The 16,432-nt window shown below is 45.4% G+C and overlaps 1 protein-coding gene across 2 annotated transcripts in view; it reads right to left on the minus strand.

Annotated features, from left to right (window-relative positions):
• Positions 1 to 16,432, minus strand: part of IGF1R (insulin like growth factor 1 receptor) — a 155,738-nt gene that overhangs the window by 113,596 nt on the left and 25,710 nt on the right. For both annotated transcript variants that reach the window (XM_066592847.1, XM_066592846.1), the window contains exon 2: positions 11,677 to 12,228. In XM_066592847.1, coding sequence (XP_066448944.1) covers positions 11,677 to 12,228 — 552 coding nt within the window. The remainder of the gene's footprint in view (positions 1 to 11,676; positions 12,229 to 16,432) is intronic.

Consider the following 16,432-nt stretch of genomic DNA (forward strand, 5'->3'; position numbering starts at 1 on the left):
AGGCCCAACCTGGTAAATCAAGTGATACCCTGTTTCCCCGAAAATAAGACGCATCTTATATTAATTTTTCTCCCAAATATGCGCTACGTCTTATTTTCGGGAGGTGTCTTATTTCACCGCAGCAAATCCGTCTGTGGCCGCTAGTCCCTCAATTGGCCAGCTTTGTGGACGAAATTACTCAGAAATCACGTCCACATGGGACAGCAAATCTGTCACGGCAAACTGGGAGAAGCCGGTGTTGTGGTGCGGATTCACCGGCCACAGAAACGGAAAAGCGTGCAGCCAGGTCGCCGTGGGTTTTGAAGCAGCGCTTTCCTGGCGGAAATCTCGCTGTTTATCGCTGTGGCCAAACTGCGAGATTTCCGCTGGAAATACGCTCTGTGAGAACCCAGCCTTAAGAATCACACAGGGTGCCTGACCCACACACAGAGCCATAAAATAAGGGCTGTAAAGTAACGTACCTGTCTGCAGACAGAAGGTCCTGGACCACTTGTAAGCAGGGATGGTATTGCAGCTTCCGGCCACCAGGGGGAGCTCATCACAGCAGACGTGTACAGCAGGAACAGAACGTACAGTATGGACTTTTCCAGCCAGCAAGGGGAGCTCACAACAGCACACTCGTACAGCACAGCAGGGACAGAATAACAGCAGACTGTCTGCAGATCTACCTATACATCTGGAGGTAGGAGACAACGGGGATGGCAGCAGGGGACAGGCCTCTTGACTTGCCTGCACACTTTACTATGCCTTACTATCGGGGGGTGCCTTATATTTGGGACTTCTAAAAATTTCAGGGGGTGCCTTATTTTCGGGGAAACACGGTACACTTCCTTTAAAGCTCCTTCACACAAAAGGATTTGTGCGTGCAAGATTTGCCAGCGCGTTATGCATAGAATAGAGTCCATTGATTTCAATAGGTTCATTCTCATCTATCTTTTTCCGCGCACATGGAAAGAATACAGAATGCTTCATTTTTGTGTGCATTTAGCCAGCAATGTCCCCATAGAAGTCTATGGGTGGTGCGAAAACTAGCGTTTTTTGCACATATGCCCTTGTGAAGGGGCCCTTAAAGAGGTAATCCAGTTGTATTACTTTGGTATTTCATGGACCCTTACACTGACTGCTAAATGCTGCATTACAGCCCCTTTAGCCCCCAATGTGTCGCCTTGCTACCTCTGTACACTCTCCTTGCAGTATACCACCATTTTTTCCTTCGTGCACATGGCCGTATTACAGCTCCACCTAACTTTAGGAGTTGTACAGACCTGTAATATAGCAGTCCTTGGCGCCACAGTGTAAAGCTCAATGCTTCGAATTTCATACAAAACTTTTTCCCCCACTAAAAGTAGAGAATATCTCCGTAACGCAGCAGCACCATATGGCGGCACATGAATGCTTAAGGCAAGTGCATTTAATGACTGAATCTTTCCACCCACATGCAGTTTAAAAAAAAAAAAAATACTGCCCCCCCTCCCTTCTCGTTCCCCCACACACACTTTTTCTAAGCCCAGTAATGAAAAGCTGGAGTTTACAGGCCCCGAGGCCAGGAGGCTGATTACGGAGCCTTCCAGGATATGGAGATGAATGGAGAACCTCCTAACTTCCTGCAGCACACGTCAAAGCAGGACATATAAAAGCACACAAACAAAGGTGTTGAAGAAAAGAGGCAGGCGCAGCGCCCCCCCACAACGCCCCGCACCCAGGTACCCGCTCTCCATAAACACTAATTAACAGCTTTACATTTCATTACATGGGTGACCTTCTTAAAGAAACAGTCCCACCATAGCGAACTAAGGGCTCGTGCACACCGACATACAACTTCGGTGCGTGTAAATCGCAGTTTTCACTGCATGTGTTTTGCGTATTTACTGTTTTTTGTTATTTTTTGAGGGGGGGGGGGGGGGGGGTAAACACACAAGTTGCTTCCGTATTCACTGCATTTTTTGTTATCCCGTGCAAGTTCTGTTCCTCCCACAAGTCGGATAGAACTCGTGCTGGAAAGCACAACTTTAGACTCCACTTACATCTCATTTTGCCCTATGTTGGCGGTATATGTATACGGCTGTATAAGATACCGCTGCAGAACATGCTTTCCTATACAACATGGGTACTTTCACCAATGAATTGGCTAATAAATCACACCCCCACAGTGCGATGGCTGTGATTGGTACTCGAGCGCTGCTCAGCCAATCAATGCCGTGCTGGGAGTACCAATCATAGCCATCACATTGGTACATCATTGATTGGTTCTCGAGTGCTGCTCAGCCAATCACAGCAATCATTCCCTGAAGGTGGGATTTATGAAGCCTGTAACCAGGAAGCGATCTTCTCTGGGCAGCTGAGGACTGCAAGAAGCACCTCGGAGTTTCGGACAGCAGCGGGAGGGACCCAGACCGAGCCTGCTAGGTAAGTATATTAAGCCATCCCCCAAAAATAAGACTTTTTCGCCTCTTTTGTGTCAAAAATTAATATAAGACAGGGTCTTCTTTTCGGGAAAACACGGTATGTACAAGAAGAAAATAACTTTGAAAGCCCAATTTTCAATAACCAATCCCTGCGCTTCTAGCAGGTATATCACCTTGTCGGGGATAAATGGGATCTATGGATATGTTCAGCGCACGCAGACTGACCACAGCGCAAAAACAAGATGTGAATTGACTGATCGGCATTTCCTATGCAATAACATAAATGAGCGCTTTATAACACCAGCCATCATGTCCGCACTGCTCAGAGATTCCGAATCAATGGCCAGCATGTTAGTCATTAACGACTCGCACATATATTGATATTTATTGCATGCCATATCGGAACGGCTCACGTTAGCGAGGGCTGTTCTCTTGCTGCCTTTGTACATGTCTCCAGGCAAGAAAAGCAATTCTGCCGATGATATAAAGACGTTAACTGTGAAGCACAGAACCGCTAGAAAGATATAAAAACACACAAAAACCAATCCAGCAGAAATACAACCGTCAATCCCCTTGTTGGCTGTAGCGAGAGCCGCTGTATAATACCGCCGCCTGCGGTCTGTGCTGCGTGAGGGGACAAAGATGGCCGATTGTGTGCCAACGGGCGACAACTGACCGCTTCATGCCGGACAAAAACTGATGCAGTGGGCGATAGGAGTCACGGCGCACCCGAAGGAGTGGACGCTGGGACGGATTTCAGGGATGATCTTAGAGAGGCGTGGGGAGCTGATGGCGTCCATATCTGCTATATAAAAACACTAAATCTGTTTGTTTGCGGCGTGTACAATTCCACAGCTCTGGTCCGATTTAAGTGACATTTTGCCTGAGCGCTCTTCAGCATCGGGCGACCAATACTGGCAGAATTAAAAATTGAAAACTCACTGATTTCCCCTGTAATTTTTGTTGCCCATAGCAACCAATCACAGCTCAGCTTTTATTTCTTTTACTTCTGAGGTAAAATAAAAGCTGCGCTGTGATTGGTTGCTATGGGCAACACATTTTCTTTCAGACAGCTTCTATAAGAGTGCGGTGCTCATTTTTGTGGTCCACTTTGTATATTCCAGGACCGCTGATCATAAAATCGCCGTGCAACGCCGGGTATATCCCCTAGCATGCTGTACAAAAAAAAAACTGACCGGTCGCCATATCTCAATACGGATGTACTATACTGAAATAACCAGAGCGTACTTGAACACTAAGGCATGGATGTGCTACACAAAATAGTATGGGGCACTGGTTCCCGGGGGCCCCAGAACATGGATTTCAATTTTGTATTGTGGCTGCATATTGCAGCATGATGCGATTTGCCGCGGGTTACACACGGCCGGCTTCCATTGAAGTCAATGGAAGCCGTCCGTTCTGCGGCCATTCCGCAATCAGCAGGAGCCGCGTCATCGCTATGGCGACCGTGGGTAACATTCGCAGCAGATAAGGCCACGTCATCACCATAACGACAGTGCGGCACCCACTGTACTGCGCTTGTGCCACCCGGTACATTGGCAGCACGGGAAAAGACGCCGGACAGGTAAGTAGGCCTGGCACCAAGTCGAACTCTGATGCGGGAATCCCACATGCGAAATCCGACCCGCCCGTGTGCTGGCAGCCACGCAGGGGTCACCGTCCGGGCACCTGGTCGAACTCCGCTGAAGGAATCCCGCATGTGGGGTCTGACTCGCCCAAATATAAACTCCATTTTTTTGAAAGGAGTCATACACATGAGCGATGTAGCCCAAGTCCCTGTGGGACCGCTGCTACGACTGAAGGAAGGAAAGTATACTCAACGTGGCCGCCTCCTGCTACAACACATGCAGGGAGCCGTCGCTGGACCGGTGGTCATTCCAGGGACTATCAACACGGACCGGGACATGAATCTCTTTGCAGATGACTTCCTGGATTATCTACCCCTATCAGAGCAGATACCGCTCTCCTGCAATCATATCAGCGGTCCCACGGGACTTAGAGAGACACAGGAAGCGGATTTCTGCCCCTCACATACCAGTCCTTAACTTTGCAATTGGGTTTTACTCTCTCATACACAAGGGGCACAGTACAAAATTGGATTCCATATTCCAGGGGTTTGTGCGCCATACCATCATGTAGCGCATCCGTGCTGTTCCTATTCAAGTACGCCATTGTTATTTCAGCATAGGACGCTAGTAATGAGCTATAGCGCCGGATTGGTAATTTTGCAGATCCCGAAATAAAACGTACACGTTTATGTTGGGTGTGGAGAAGAAAAAAAAAAGGGTAAAAGTAACAAGTAAACCTAAGTCACGCAAAACCAGTATTGGTTATTTGCTGTCATATTGTATAACATACGGTATGTATAGCTGCATGCCCACGGGGCGCCCAGTAAACGTGGCGTGGATTAGCAGGACTACACCTCATGTGTTTACTTGTCCTGTGCCAGCAATCACACCCCACAGAGAATAGCCCGTCACGTCCCGCTTGCTGGAGGAATCTTCTGTCTCTACGGATTGCTTCTGCATTGCTCCAATAAACTGCAATACGGGGAATTTTTTTTTAGAATTTCCCCTGAACCGGTATCACCGGCGCGTCTAAAAATAGTCACTGCAGCAAATCACAGACGCTGGCTGTACGTGCAGCCACTGAGACAGACCGCCAGCCGTCGCACAACTTTATTGTGGTGGTATTAATAGCCCTCCGATGTGACAATGAAGAATGTGCCGCAGCCACTACACCCCCCCTCACCTACCTGCAGCATGGAGGAGGGTGCCGGCCATTAACCCTCTCCCTTCCTCACCGGATAGGTGATAAATGTATGATTGTCTGACCATTAGGGATCACAAGACCAGCACACCCTTAATTCCCCATTACTAGACCATCAGCACCACTACATACATGAAGGGGTCTCAGGACTGTCGTTCTGGTGATCACTGCAGATCTGCAGCGAAAGCCATAAATTGTGAGTTTCTATAGTATTAAAAGCTTTTTAACTGCATTACAAGTAACAATACATGGGAAACCTCCATCCAGGCGGTGTTGCGCTATTTTTTTCCATATACCTACATTCCTAAGGCCCTTTTACACGGAACGATTATTCTTAAAATAGTAGTTGAATCCCGCAACAATTAACAGTTATCATGGCTGACAATGGCAGGATCGTTTACTTATTGTTTGTGCAGGCAGAAAAATAAGCAAGCGGTTGTTGCTCCCCATTCGTTGCATGTAGAAAGCGATCGTTCAGTGGCCCGCGAACCGTTCCCAGGAATTTTCAGGCTCCCTGACAGACGAACGAGGAGCTGAGCAAAAAAAGTTGAAACAATTAGTTGAACATGCAAACGGATGTCGCTTAGAAGCAAAACGACCCTTTTGCTCGTTCAAACGAGTAATTGCTCCGTGTAAAAGGTCCCCCAGGACTCTCTTACACGTACACTTTTTACCGCGGTGTTTTGAATAATTTGGTACATTGCTCCCATTGATTTCAATTGGGCCGTGCAGACCTGCGCTCAATTTTCGAGCGCTGTCTGCTCTATTTTGGCGCGTTTTCGCGCTTTTTAAAAACGCACCTCATCAACCATCACAATAATGATGTGCGTTAAAAAGCGCTGTCGAACGCAGTAACCAGCGTTCCAAAATGCTAATTAAAAAAAAAAAAAAAGCTGTTGACGCCGAGAGTGCGAGAGAAGCCTAAGGCGTACAGTGTATGTCGAGTCTGCACACCGTCCAAGTCTACAACTGGCTACACTGACAGCACATGGACCCAAAGGAGTTATAGAGCAAATTCACGTGTCAGATTTTTCACATAGCTTGCGTGAGAAAAAGAAACAAGCATACACTATTCTGATTCGATTTGTGGATGAGACTCGCCCATTCAAGTTAATAGGGATCAAAAGAGGGAATGAAAAAAGAAAGGGGGGGGGTGGGCGTACTTAGTTACTGCCTTTATTTAAAGAATCCGTTGCTACCCCCGTTTCCCCAAAAATAAGACTTACCCTGAAAATAAGCCCTACCCTGATTTTTCTGGATTTACGGGGAGGCTTGAACCAATCACAGCCATTGTATTATTCATCAAGCGCTGCATTGATTAGCTGAGCAGTCCAATCAGAGCCATCGCTTCCTGGAGGCGGGACTTATGAATCCCATAACCAGGAAGTGATCTTCTGTGGGCAGCCGAGGACTGCAAGAAGCGTGTAAGAGCTCTGGGAAGCAGCAGAAGGGACCTGGACCAAGCCTGCTAGTCAAGTTCAATAGGACATCCCCTGAAAATCAGACCTAGCTCCTCTTTTGGGACAAAAGTTAATATAACGCAGGGTCTTATTTTGGGGGAAACACGGTAAAAAGAATTGGGACCGATGCTTTTTTATGGATGCGAAAAATCGATAACAGACTGAAGAAAAAATTTTTTTTAAAAAAAAGGACCAGCAGATTGCACGTGGCACTGCACTCAGATAAAAAACATCAGGTTTTTTTTTCCAGACGTGTATTTCTTCCCCACTTCTGCTTTTGACCTAATTCCATATTTAACTGGGGTGCTTTGAGTTTGGTAAAAACTTACTGGGAGAACTGCGAATGTTTTTGCGGTAGTATTGATATGGTTGCTGTAAAAAAAAAAACAACTATTGCTGCATCAAAGAATGCAGTTTTTAATGCACCCCAACCGCCCTGATTAACCGTTTGGTATGCCGGTGCCAGGTCAACCAGATGATAAAACCTCACCTCCCTCCCCCCCCCACCTGTCCTCGGGAATCCCCCAGATGGGTTAAAATCCAACCTGTCAGGCTGTCATTTCCTCTGAGGGGGAATCGGCCGGCCCCTAAAACACATAATTCGTTCTCCAGGATAATTGTGTGTTTATGACACATAAGATGACAACATGCAGACGTGAGCAGAGGCAGAATGAGATTTACATATTTTCTCGTCTGGTTCTATCTGTTGTGACTGCTTTCGGTTACAGAAAAACACGACACACATCTAAAGCATTTGGGGAGGGGGCAGCGACTTTATTTTAATGAGCAGGAGCTGACACTTATATCCAGATACCAATCGCCGCATCAGATCCACTTTCACACCGCGGGATACTCTCTGCCAACATCACGCAAGTTGGCGGCTAATTCCAGTATTTTAGACTGCTGGTCTACAACCTCCAGCTGTTCACACTTGATGGGAAAAAGAAAAAACTAGTTAAAATTAGGCCAGGACTACAAGGCAACTTCGGTGCTGCGAAATCAAGTCTCAGAAAAGTTGCGGGGAAAAACAAAACAAAAATCTGAGTGACTTGTTAAAAACAGCGGGTCACAGGCAAGTCAGTCGGACGTAGCTTGCATCGCAGTCTATGAGGTTCTAATGGTGTGCAGGTTGAAATATTCAACAAAACCCAACAGTTTGGGATTTTTTAGCGACTGACGTGTTGTTTTAAAGGGGTTCTGTCACCAAAAGTTTATGAAGTTTGACTGGAGCTGAGGTCCGAGTCACGGAGGCGGGCAGCGCCAACCTCTCTTAGTCTATACACAAGAGGAGAGAGCCATCAGTCGGCATGATGAGGGTGGAGAGAACCTGGCATGGCCCGCCTCAGTGATTCAGCTCTTAGTCAACCCCCTTTAAAAGGAAACGGTCATCAACTATAAGCACCAAGTTTATGGGCTTATAGACAGGGCCGAGGCGTCCAGGGTATGTTTTTATACTTACTTGGCTTCCCGTTCCTTTGCCATCAGCCCTGGACAGCAATTGCCGGTCCACGTATCAGACTCATCTCCTTCCGAGGCTGACAGTGGGCGAACGGCGATTAGTGTATAAAATACACTCCTCGGTCTCTGTCCTATACACCCATAAATTTTGTATAAGGTGCTTCCAGGCGATGATACATTCCCTCCGAAATCGTAAAATGACCCTATTAACAATCTTAGATTGGTTTCATGATGGGAAGCCCTAGCCTAAAATTAGTTCATAGCTTCGAATTTATCGCATCATTTGGGTTCACGACAATCGAAACGCACACGCTTGTTGCACCGCGGTTCGTAAATACTTGAATTCTTCACGAGAACAATTTTGAGGATTTTATTTTTATTTATTTATTTTTTTTGCATGCAGCGCCTCCGTTATTCCTCCTGGAAATGTAGGAATAAATTGACACCTGGGAGTGCCATCCCTAAAGACACGTTACTACACGATCCACCCGATACAGCCAAACCACACCCACCCGTGACAGCAATTAGTACGGATGCAGTTTGGCGGCGCCATGCGTTTTCCCTCTCAAGGACACTCCCCAAAGACAAGGATCATGGTAGCACCCAGTTGTCAATTTATTTATACTTTTCCAGGTAAAATAGACAGAGGAACAATCACAGCGTTCTCAGAAATGTACAGTATGTACTCAGGAGAACTGATCGGTCCCCTTTAATTGGTTACTGCGGAAAGTACAAGCATTGCTTGTAACTGCAGTACCAGTAAAGAAACCCGGCTATCAGCGCTGACGTATAAAAAGAAGGCACAAGACCAATAATAAAAAATCCTGAACATTCGTGGCTACGGTTTTATTTTAGGATACATAATACGTATTCCCCCAAAACCGTGGTTTATTTTCGGAAAATAAGACCAGTAAGGTCAGAGACGATGAGACGGAGCGGCGATGCAGCCCCCCTTCCGAGAGACTAATTAAATCTTTCCCTGCAGCCACAATAAAAAAAAAAAAATTAGATTCTAAGAAACGTTTGGCAGAGGAACACACTGTTTTAAGAGCAGAGATAGAGGAGGGAGAGAGGAGGGAGAAAATTCATTCATTGCTAATATACAGCACAATTTAATCAACAACAAATGCTGGCAGCCAGCAGAGAAAATTTACTAATTAGCCACTGGCTGCAGGTCTTGGAAAATCTTCCCGTGTCTGGGAGGCGCCTGATCTCCGCCATTCTTTCTGCTTGTTCTACATACATTTTATGAGCAAAGGAGAATTTTTGGAATTCCAGAAAATATAGAAAAGAAAAAAAAAAGTTGGTAAACACGCCGAGGGCAGACCGGCAAAAGAACAACTTCACAACATCTGCATCTCCGAATCGGGTCAACAGAGAACAATTAGTGAAGGAGGGGAACATAAACGGTGGGGAGGGGTCTCCATGTACCTCTAGGGTGGAGAAAAAAAAACAAACCTGCCCAAAACAAAACCATAGGAAGACAACCTGCCGATATCATGGAGTACCGTGGGATTGGAACTCGGTGCAACTTGATCACACAGACCGCCTCTGTCGCACTTCTTGATCAGTTTGAGCCAAGACTCAATTGCTAGAAATTGTGTTAGAGGTTTTCCCGGAAAAAAGTTGTCCCCATCCACAATATAACCAACTGGTGAGGTCCAACCACTGGGATTCCCACCGACCATAAGAACAGGGGCCCCGATGGTCATCCATTCATACCAAGCAGTAGACTATCTCGAACAGCCCCAGTGAAATGACAAGAGCGGTAGTGCCACTCCATCATTCCAAAACAATCCGGATCCCAATTCTCCTGATGGGTGCGGTCCCCGGCAATCAGCCCACCACTAAACAGCAAGTTATCCCCCATCCTATTGATATGTTCTATTCATGGGACGACCCCTGTAATTTGGTTCCTGAGTGCAGATTAAGAGCCCATTCACACAGACATTTCCGTGTTTGTAACTGACTGAACAAGGACAGCACACAGACCTATGTAAGTAAATTGGACTAATCACCTGGATGTTTTTTCTTACATTGTGCAATGGTCCCCCCCAAAAAAAAATAAAAAATTTTGCAGCACTTCCTATTCTAAGACCAGAATCGCCCATGATAGTCTTTGGGGGTATGAAAATAAAATGCAGTGAACATGGATGTCACATGCATGTCCACCATTTGGGGTTTTTAGTTTTTTTAAAAGGTTTTTACGCATGCTGCCAGGAGACAATGAAAACAAACAATTGGGCCTTTTCGAAGGTTTTTTTGTGCATGTGAAATGAATAATGCATGCATGACACACGGATATAAGTGAAAAGCGCACATAGAATATACGCACAGTGAAGTTGGTCCTTTTTTTACCGACCCAACTTGCATACGCCACTGTGAATGAGCCCTTAGGAAGCAGGTGGGGCTGTGTGCCCACAAAAGTACCAGGCACAGTGCCCCTATGTTGATATGAAAACATATAAATGATAAGACCACTACTAACTACAACAACTCAGCTTGGGTACACATATGGGTACCATTTCACATCATGCTAGACAGAGCCACACAGATAAAAATCTATCAAAATTAAAAGGGGTTTTCCAAGGAAATACTATTGATGGCCTATCCTCGGGATAGGTCATCAATAGTTGATTGCTGGGTTCCCAAGCAGCGGCCCTCAGCTGATCAATAGCCTGCTGTAAGCACTGCAATACACGGGAGTTGGAGTCGAAGCTGCAGCTCCGACCCGTGTAGTGGCCAATGTTTGTAACTGCAGGCACAGCTCTCATTACAATCAATGGGAGCTGCACCTACACTAACAGCGGGCACTACATGGATTGGAATAGCAGCTTCCACTCCGACCCTTGTGTATTGTGGCACTATCAGCAGGCATCTGATTTAACTATCCATCCTGATGCCAACATTAGTATTTTCCTGGAAAATGCATTTAACAAAATTGAAAGATTGTTTGAAAATTCTTATAAAAACAAAGCATCATGGAAAAATGACAGCGGGTAACCTGACTGGAGATCAAACAATTACTGAAGTCACGTTACAGTGATACGTAAAGATCGACAATTAAATAGAATATACTCTAATGGGTTTGACCTGTGCATAAGCAGATTTTCTTGGCTTGCGTTTTTAAAGAAGGGTCAATAAATTCCAATTTTGTTATATTTTCAGACAAACCCTTGAAAGGGTCCAAGCAGATAAACACTATCGTGTAAACCACAGGAATTTACTCCTACAAGAAAGGAAATCCCCATCCAAACCAAAGCTTTCATCATCAAACCCCCTGAAAGCCAGATGGATTTCCCTTGGCATGGAGGTCGAAAGAGGATTATAAACCGGGTGAGGGTGCATTCACACGGACAAGAAAATACTTTGATGGGTATATTTACATGGCCGATTTTTCTCTCGCACCAATGGGGCAAGATGGCACAGAAAAATGGTAGCGTGTCCCATTTTCAGGCAGTGTCCATCCGCTCTGCAATGCGAATCACGCCCAAGCATGTCAGGCCCGACTTGCTGTTGGCCATGTGAATGCACCCTAAATGAGGCACAGTTCTTCTTCTTACCTTTCTGGCAATGATCTGCTGACCAGCAGCGAAACGTATAGTCGTTGTTAATGGTTGTCTTGGTACAAAGTGGCCTCTCCTCCATGACCCCCGGGCACATGTCACCGCACTCCTTCGGTGGCTTATTACCAACAATATAGTTGTTGTAGACGGCCTCCAGAACCAGCGACCAATCCACCGTAGAGAGGTAACACAAGTCAGAGTTCTTTTCAATCCGTATAGCACCACGAGTAATGTTCTTCAGGCTGTACAGCCCGATCTCCTTCAGGTCCGTCATCTCAAAAATGACCACGGCATAGTTATAGAAGAGATTGCGTCCACGGATGACTGTCAGATTAGGAAAGAGGTCACTGAGGCTTTCCAGGCCAGAAACCCGGAAAAGCAAAAGATAGTCCGTAATAACAGTAAGCTTGGGGAACCGCATGTTTCGGAAATCCTCAGCCTTGGCAGCAGAGATGAGCAGAATCTGGAGGTAGCCTTCAATCACAACACAGTCTTCTAACTGTTTAAGCTCCTGTACGTCATTACGAATGTCCATGCTGTTACTGCAAACTGCGGAGGGAAAAGAAAGAAATGTAATAAACTATACAACAGGGCTTCTATTAACATCTCACAAACTAGGCAAAGCTTCCATGGTTTTGGGCAACAGTAAAGGGTCTACAAGTCATTCATAAGTAAGACAGACCTACTAAGTATCTAATAATTGATACACTCTATAAATTGTCTTTCCTACCCATGAAATTGTTCCTAAATTTTACCGTCTGGAAGAAGCAACTATAAATACTCCAAAGGGCCTTTAAAAAGTTGACCGCCGGCTACTCTGGGGAATTGCACCATTTTTCTTCCCACTACCATGGACATCTGTATTCTGAATGGATTATGGGGGTGTTCACACATTGGATTTTGTAGCAGATTTCACCCATTTAATTGAATTCAAACAGAAGCGTTAAAATCGGCAGCAGATCCGCACTGAAATCTGGGGGGAAAAAAAACAGTAGCAAATCAGTGACCCTAAAGGGATCTTCCGGGATCAAGACATTGATGCCCCATCCCAAGGATAATCATCAATATCAGATCAGTTGGAGCTGCCATTCGAGATGCCCGCTAATCAGCTGCCTAAAGTGGCCACTGCGCCGTAAACCAAGCACAGCGCTTTAGATTATAGAATAGTCGTGACTGGTATGGCAGCTCAACTCCATTCACTTGAGTTGGACCGAGATGTTCGTTGGTCACATGGCCTAAGAGCATGACATTACAGGACCGAGAAGAGGTCGCAGCGCTCAAGTGAGCGGCACAGTCTCTTCAAACAGATCATCGGGGTTCTGTGCTGTGGACAACCACCAATCTACTATCGAAGACCTAATGATGATGGTATGATCGAATCTCATAACAGCATCATCCAATGGCTAAAGTTGTACATGCACATTAGAGAGTCCATGATCAAATATGTATTGGGGCAGCCCTCTCAGATGTTGGGGGTAAAAAAATAAAAAAATAAAAAAATTTAAAAAAAATAAAATCAAGAATGTTGGATTTCAGCATGCTAAACTTCTGTTCCCTTGGAAAATAAGGGTACTTTTACACGGGCCAAATATTCACCAGAGTAATTGCTCAAAAGAGATTACAGGCGAACGTAAGTATGGGATCTGTAAAGGGCAAGTGAGTGAGAATCGCCCTCTTGTTGAGTCACTTGGTTTTCAGAGAAGCAAAAAAACAGGAGACTCTGAATGTAGGAGGGTGGCTAGAAGAGTTCTCCAGCGCACTCCGCCTCCGCTCGGTGACAATATCGCTCCTGTGTAAGGGCTTTTGGGCACTTAAGTGTCTGAAAGTTATCCCACGTAAAAGTACCCTAAGCCACTGCCAATACGAACTCAGCTGAGCATGCATGCACATGTATGGGGGCACTCAGTAGGAATAGTAGCTGTCAGACAGAAAAAAATGGAAATGAGCGTGCATGCAACGCAGCCGCACGTTTATGCTGGAGTCAGGAGAGAAGTTTGCTGAAGGAGTCCTCAGTATATGGCTTGCTACAGGCTGTGCACAGATTACTAGGAGAGCCTTCACTGCATGTACATATGGCTGTACAATCAGATTATGCCACACGAAGCCCAGGCATATTTACATATAAACTCATTTTCTACAGCCAGGACCAAAACTCATAAAAGTAGATTGGAGACCGCTTTTGTTTCTTTACTTTGCTCTTAAGGAAACCAATCACATCGGAAATGCAGTCCAAATGGTGGCCAACACGTTATAAAGCATGAGGAGAAGAGCAGAATGAGATACATATTTATGGAAAAAGATTCGATCAAACTACTAATCTATTCATGTAAACCCCAGATTGTATTGGCTTAGGAGTCCAGTGGGCGGTTCTATCAGTGATGGCAGCCTTCCTTGTATCAGTGTGCATACAGAGATGGCCAGTCACTGAGGACCGCCCTCTGGACTCTCATATCAGTGACTGCAGACTTTCTTGGGTCACTCTGCATACAGAAACAGCAACGAATCACTTGGAATCGTATATATAATATACGGTACACACACAGACATTTATCTGTCCGTCTCATTTTGCTATAAAGCAGTGTGCCTGCATGCAGTGGCCCAGATCATCATCCTGGTCCCCTCCATAAATGCCATACATGTTTGTCCTATGTCGATGCACTTTGCAAAGCTTGTCCTGTCATATCCAGTGTGTGTGTTGTTGCACAGCTGCGGAGCTTGAGAGGTTAACTAATAAAATCATTGCCTGCAAGTAGATGTATCAGTTTGTCATGTCATGTGGTGTGAGTGAAGGTATATATAGGAGTGATTGAGAGCGAGAAAGGAGTCCATCTTCAGGAGCAGAGTGTGCTAACACAGAGCTGCATGGAAGCACCTTCAGCTTCCATGTAGGTGAAGGTGGAGGAAGAGGACAGATATCCCATTGCAAGTGAAGTATGGATGTGAATGGAGTGAGACCAACCATCAGAGAAAGGGAGCAACCCAAACTAGTTCTATATAGAGGAACCTATCGTACAGGTACTGGTTCATATGACAGGCTTTTCCTGTGCGGCCGTCCAAAGTCCGGATCACTGCACAGAGGTATGCTGATACACACACACGCCTGCTATGCGGGGTGATATTTGTATAAGTCTTACTGTCAATAATTGTCTGCCAGAGTGTCCTCTACCCCCTTCCTCCTCTGGAGTGCTCCCAGTACAGGAGCGGTACCATACAGAGAACGTGGACTGTAGGACCGTATTCATCTTCCCTTACCTCTGAGCTATAGCCTGCTGGCATTGAAAGTGAATTGTACCTGCCTTACGTTGAATACCTGTTTTGTAAAGTTAAATCTTTAAGTAAAGTTATACCAGGCCTCAACCGTTCCTGGGGACCCGAGGTACAATACACAAGTGTCTGTGTTCTTTTCTCCGCTGCGTAGCATACCGGTGTGTGGGAACGGTGGCATCACGAGTGATAAGTACTACTACCACCATCAATACGTTAATTGGCACTTCCAATCTTAGGGGTGTCCAAGGTGGCCTGCAATCCTGCTCTGGTCTTGGCTATGTGATGTCCCTCAGGGACCAGCGCCTGGTAAGTGCCGCCGTGTCAAGCCAACACTTATCCCTCCCAGCTCTGCACAGTAGTCAAGTGTCCGGGGTCATCCCTCTGGGTGGTTGCATGCACAATGGATTGTACTTTCAATTACAAATGGAATGGGCGAACTACAATACCCAGAGAGGTTATCAAAATTGGAGTTATTTAGTTTAGAAAAAAAGACGGCTGAACTAATAACTATGTATTAGGCCATAAATCGGGGGACAATACAGAGATTTCTCCCACGGTCAGTTTATACTCAGGACAAGGGGGCATCCTCTACATCTAGAGGAAAGAAGATTTCTACACTGACATAGAAGGGGGTTCTTTACTGTAAGAGCAGTGAGACTGTGGAACGCTCTGCCTGAGGATAAAAGAGTTTAAGAGGGGCCTGGACAGCTTTATTGAGTGTAATAATATAAACATACTATATTGCATCGCACATACTCCAAGCTGCTAGGGTTTCGCTGGCCTGGAAGTCCCTTGCAATACCCTTACCAACTTCCTCTGGATCAACATTGTGGGGGGGGGGGGGGAATAGGCTGAACTAGAGGGACATATATGTTTTCTTAGCCTAACATACTGCATTACTATGTTTGCTTATTCCAATCCTGATTTTTTATTTAAAAAAAAAAAAAAAAAAAAAAAAGAGAAAAAAAAGCCATTAGCACTGCTTGTACTCTAATCCCTCTCTAGCCATCCAATAATCATGACTTGCAATAGATAATACAAGACACATTTTTACTCTGAGAAAAATAAAAATCAATGCAAAACTGCCAACACTAAACCTTAATGTCAGACAATTCAGTTGTAGTCAACCAAACAGTATAGATATTGATCTTTGCATGGGGCCAGAGAAACTAGTTATTACGATCAGCATCTCAGTTCATTCAATCAGCTTTTTTTTCTTCACATCCTTATACAAAGCTGATTATATATAAACACTTCTAGACTCGTGGGAGCCAGGACGCCTAATACTAGTATGTATTACAATCCAATTATACCTATATAATCAACTTCATAAAAAGGGCATGGGCCTGTACTTACTCTGCGGTAATAGACATGCAGCCAATAGTAACATTAGGGTTCGGATCCTCCTAAATAGAAGCGGTCATCTGGGCATGTTCACACACGGCAGATTCACTGCATGCATTTCTACAACCCGAAGAAACGGCGT

Source organism: Eleutherodactylus coqui, chromosome 2 (assembly GCF_035609145.1).
Source record: "Eleutherodactylus coqui strain aEleCoq1 chromosome 2, aEleCoq1.hap1, whole genome shotgun sequence".
Lineage (NCBI taxonomy): Eukaryota > Metazoa > Chordata > Amphibia > Anura > Eleutherodactylidae > Eleutherodactylus > Eleutherodactylus coqui.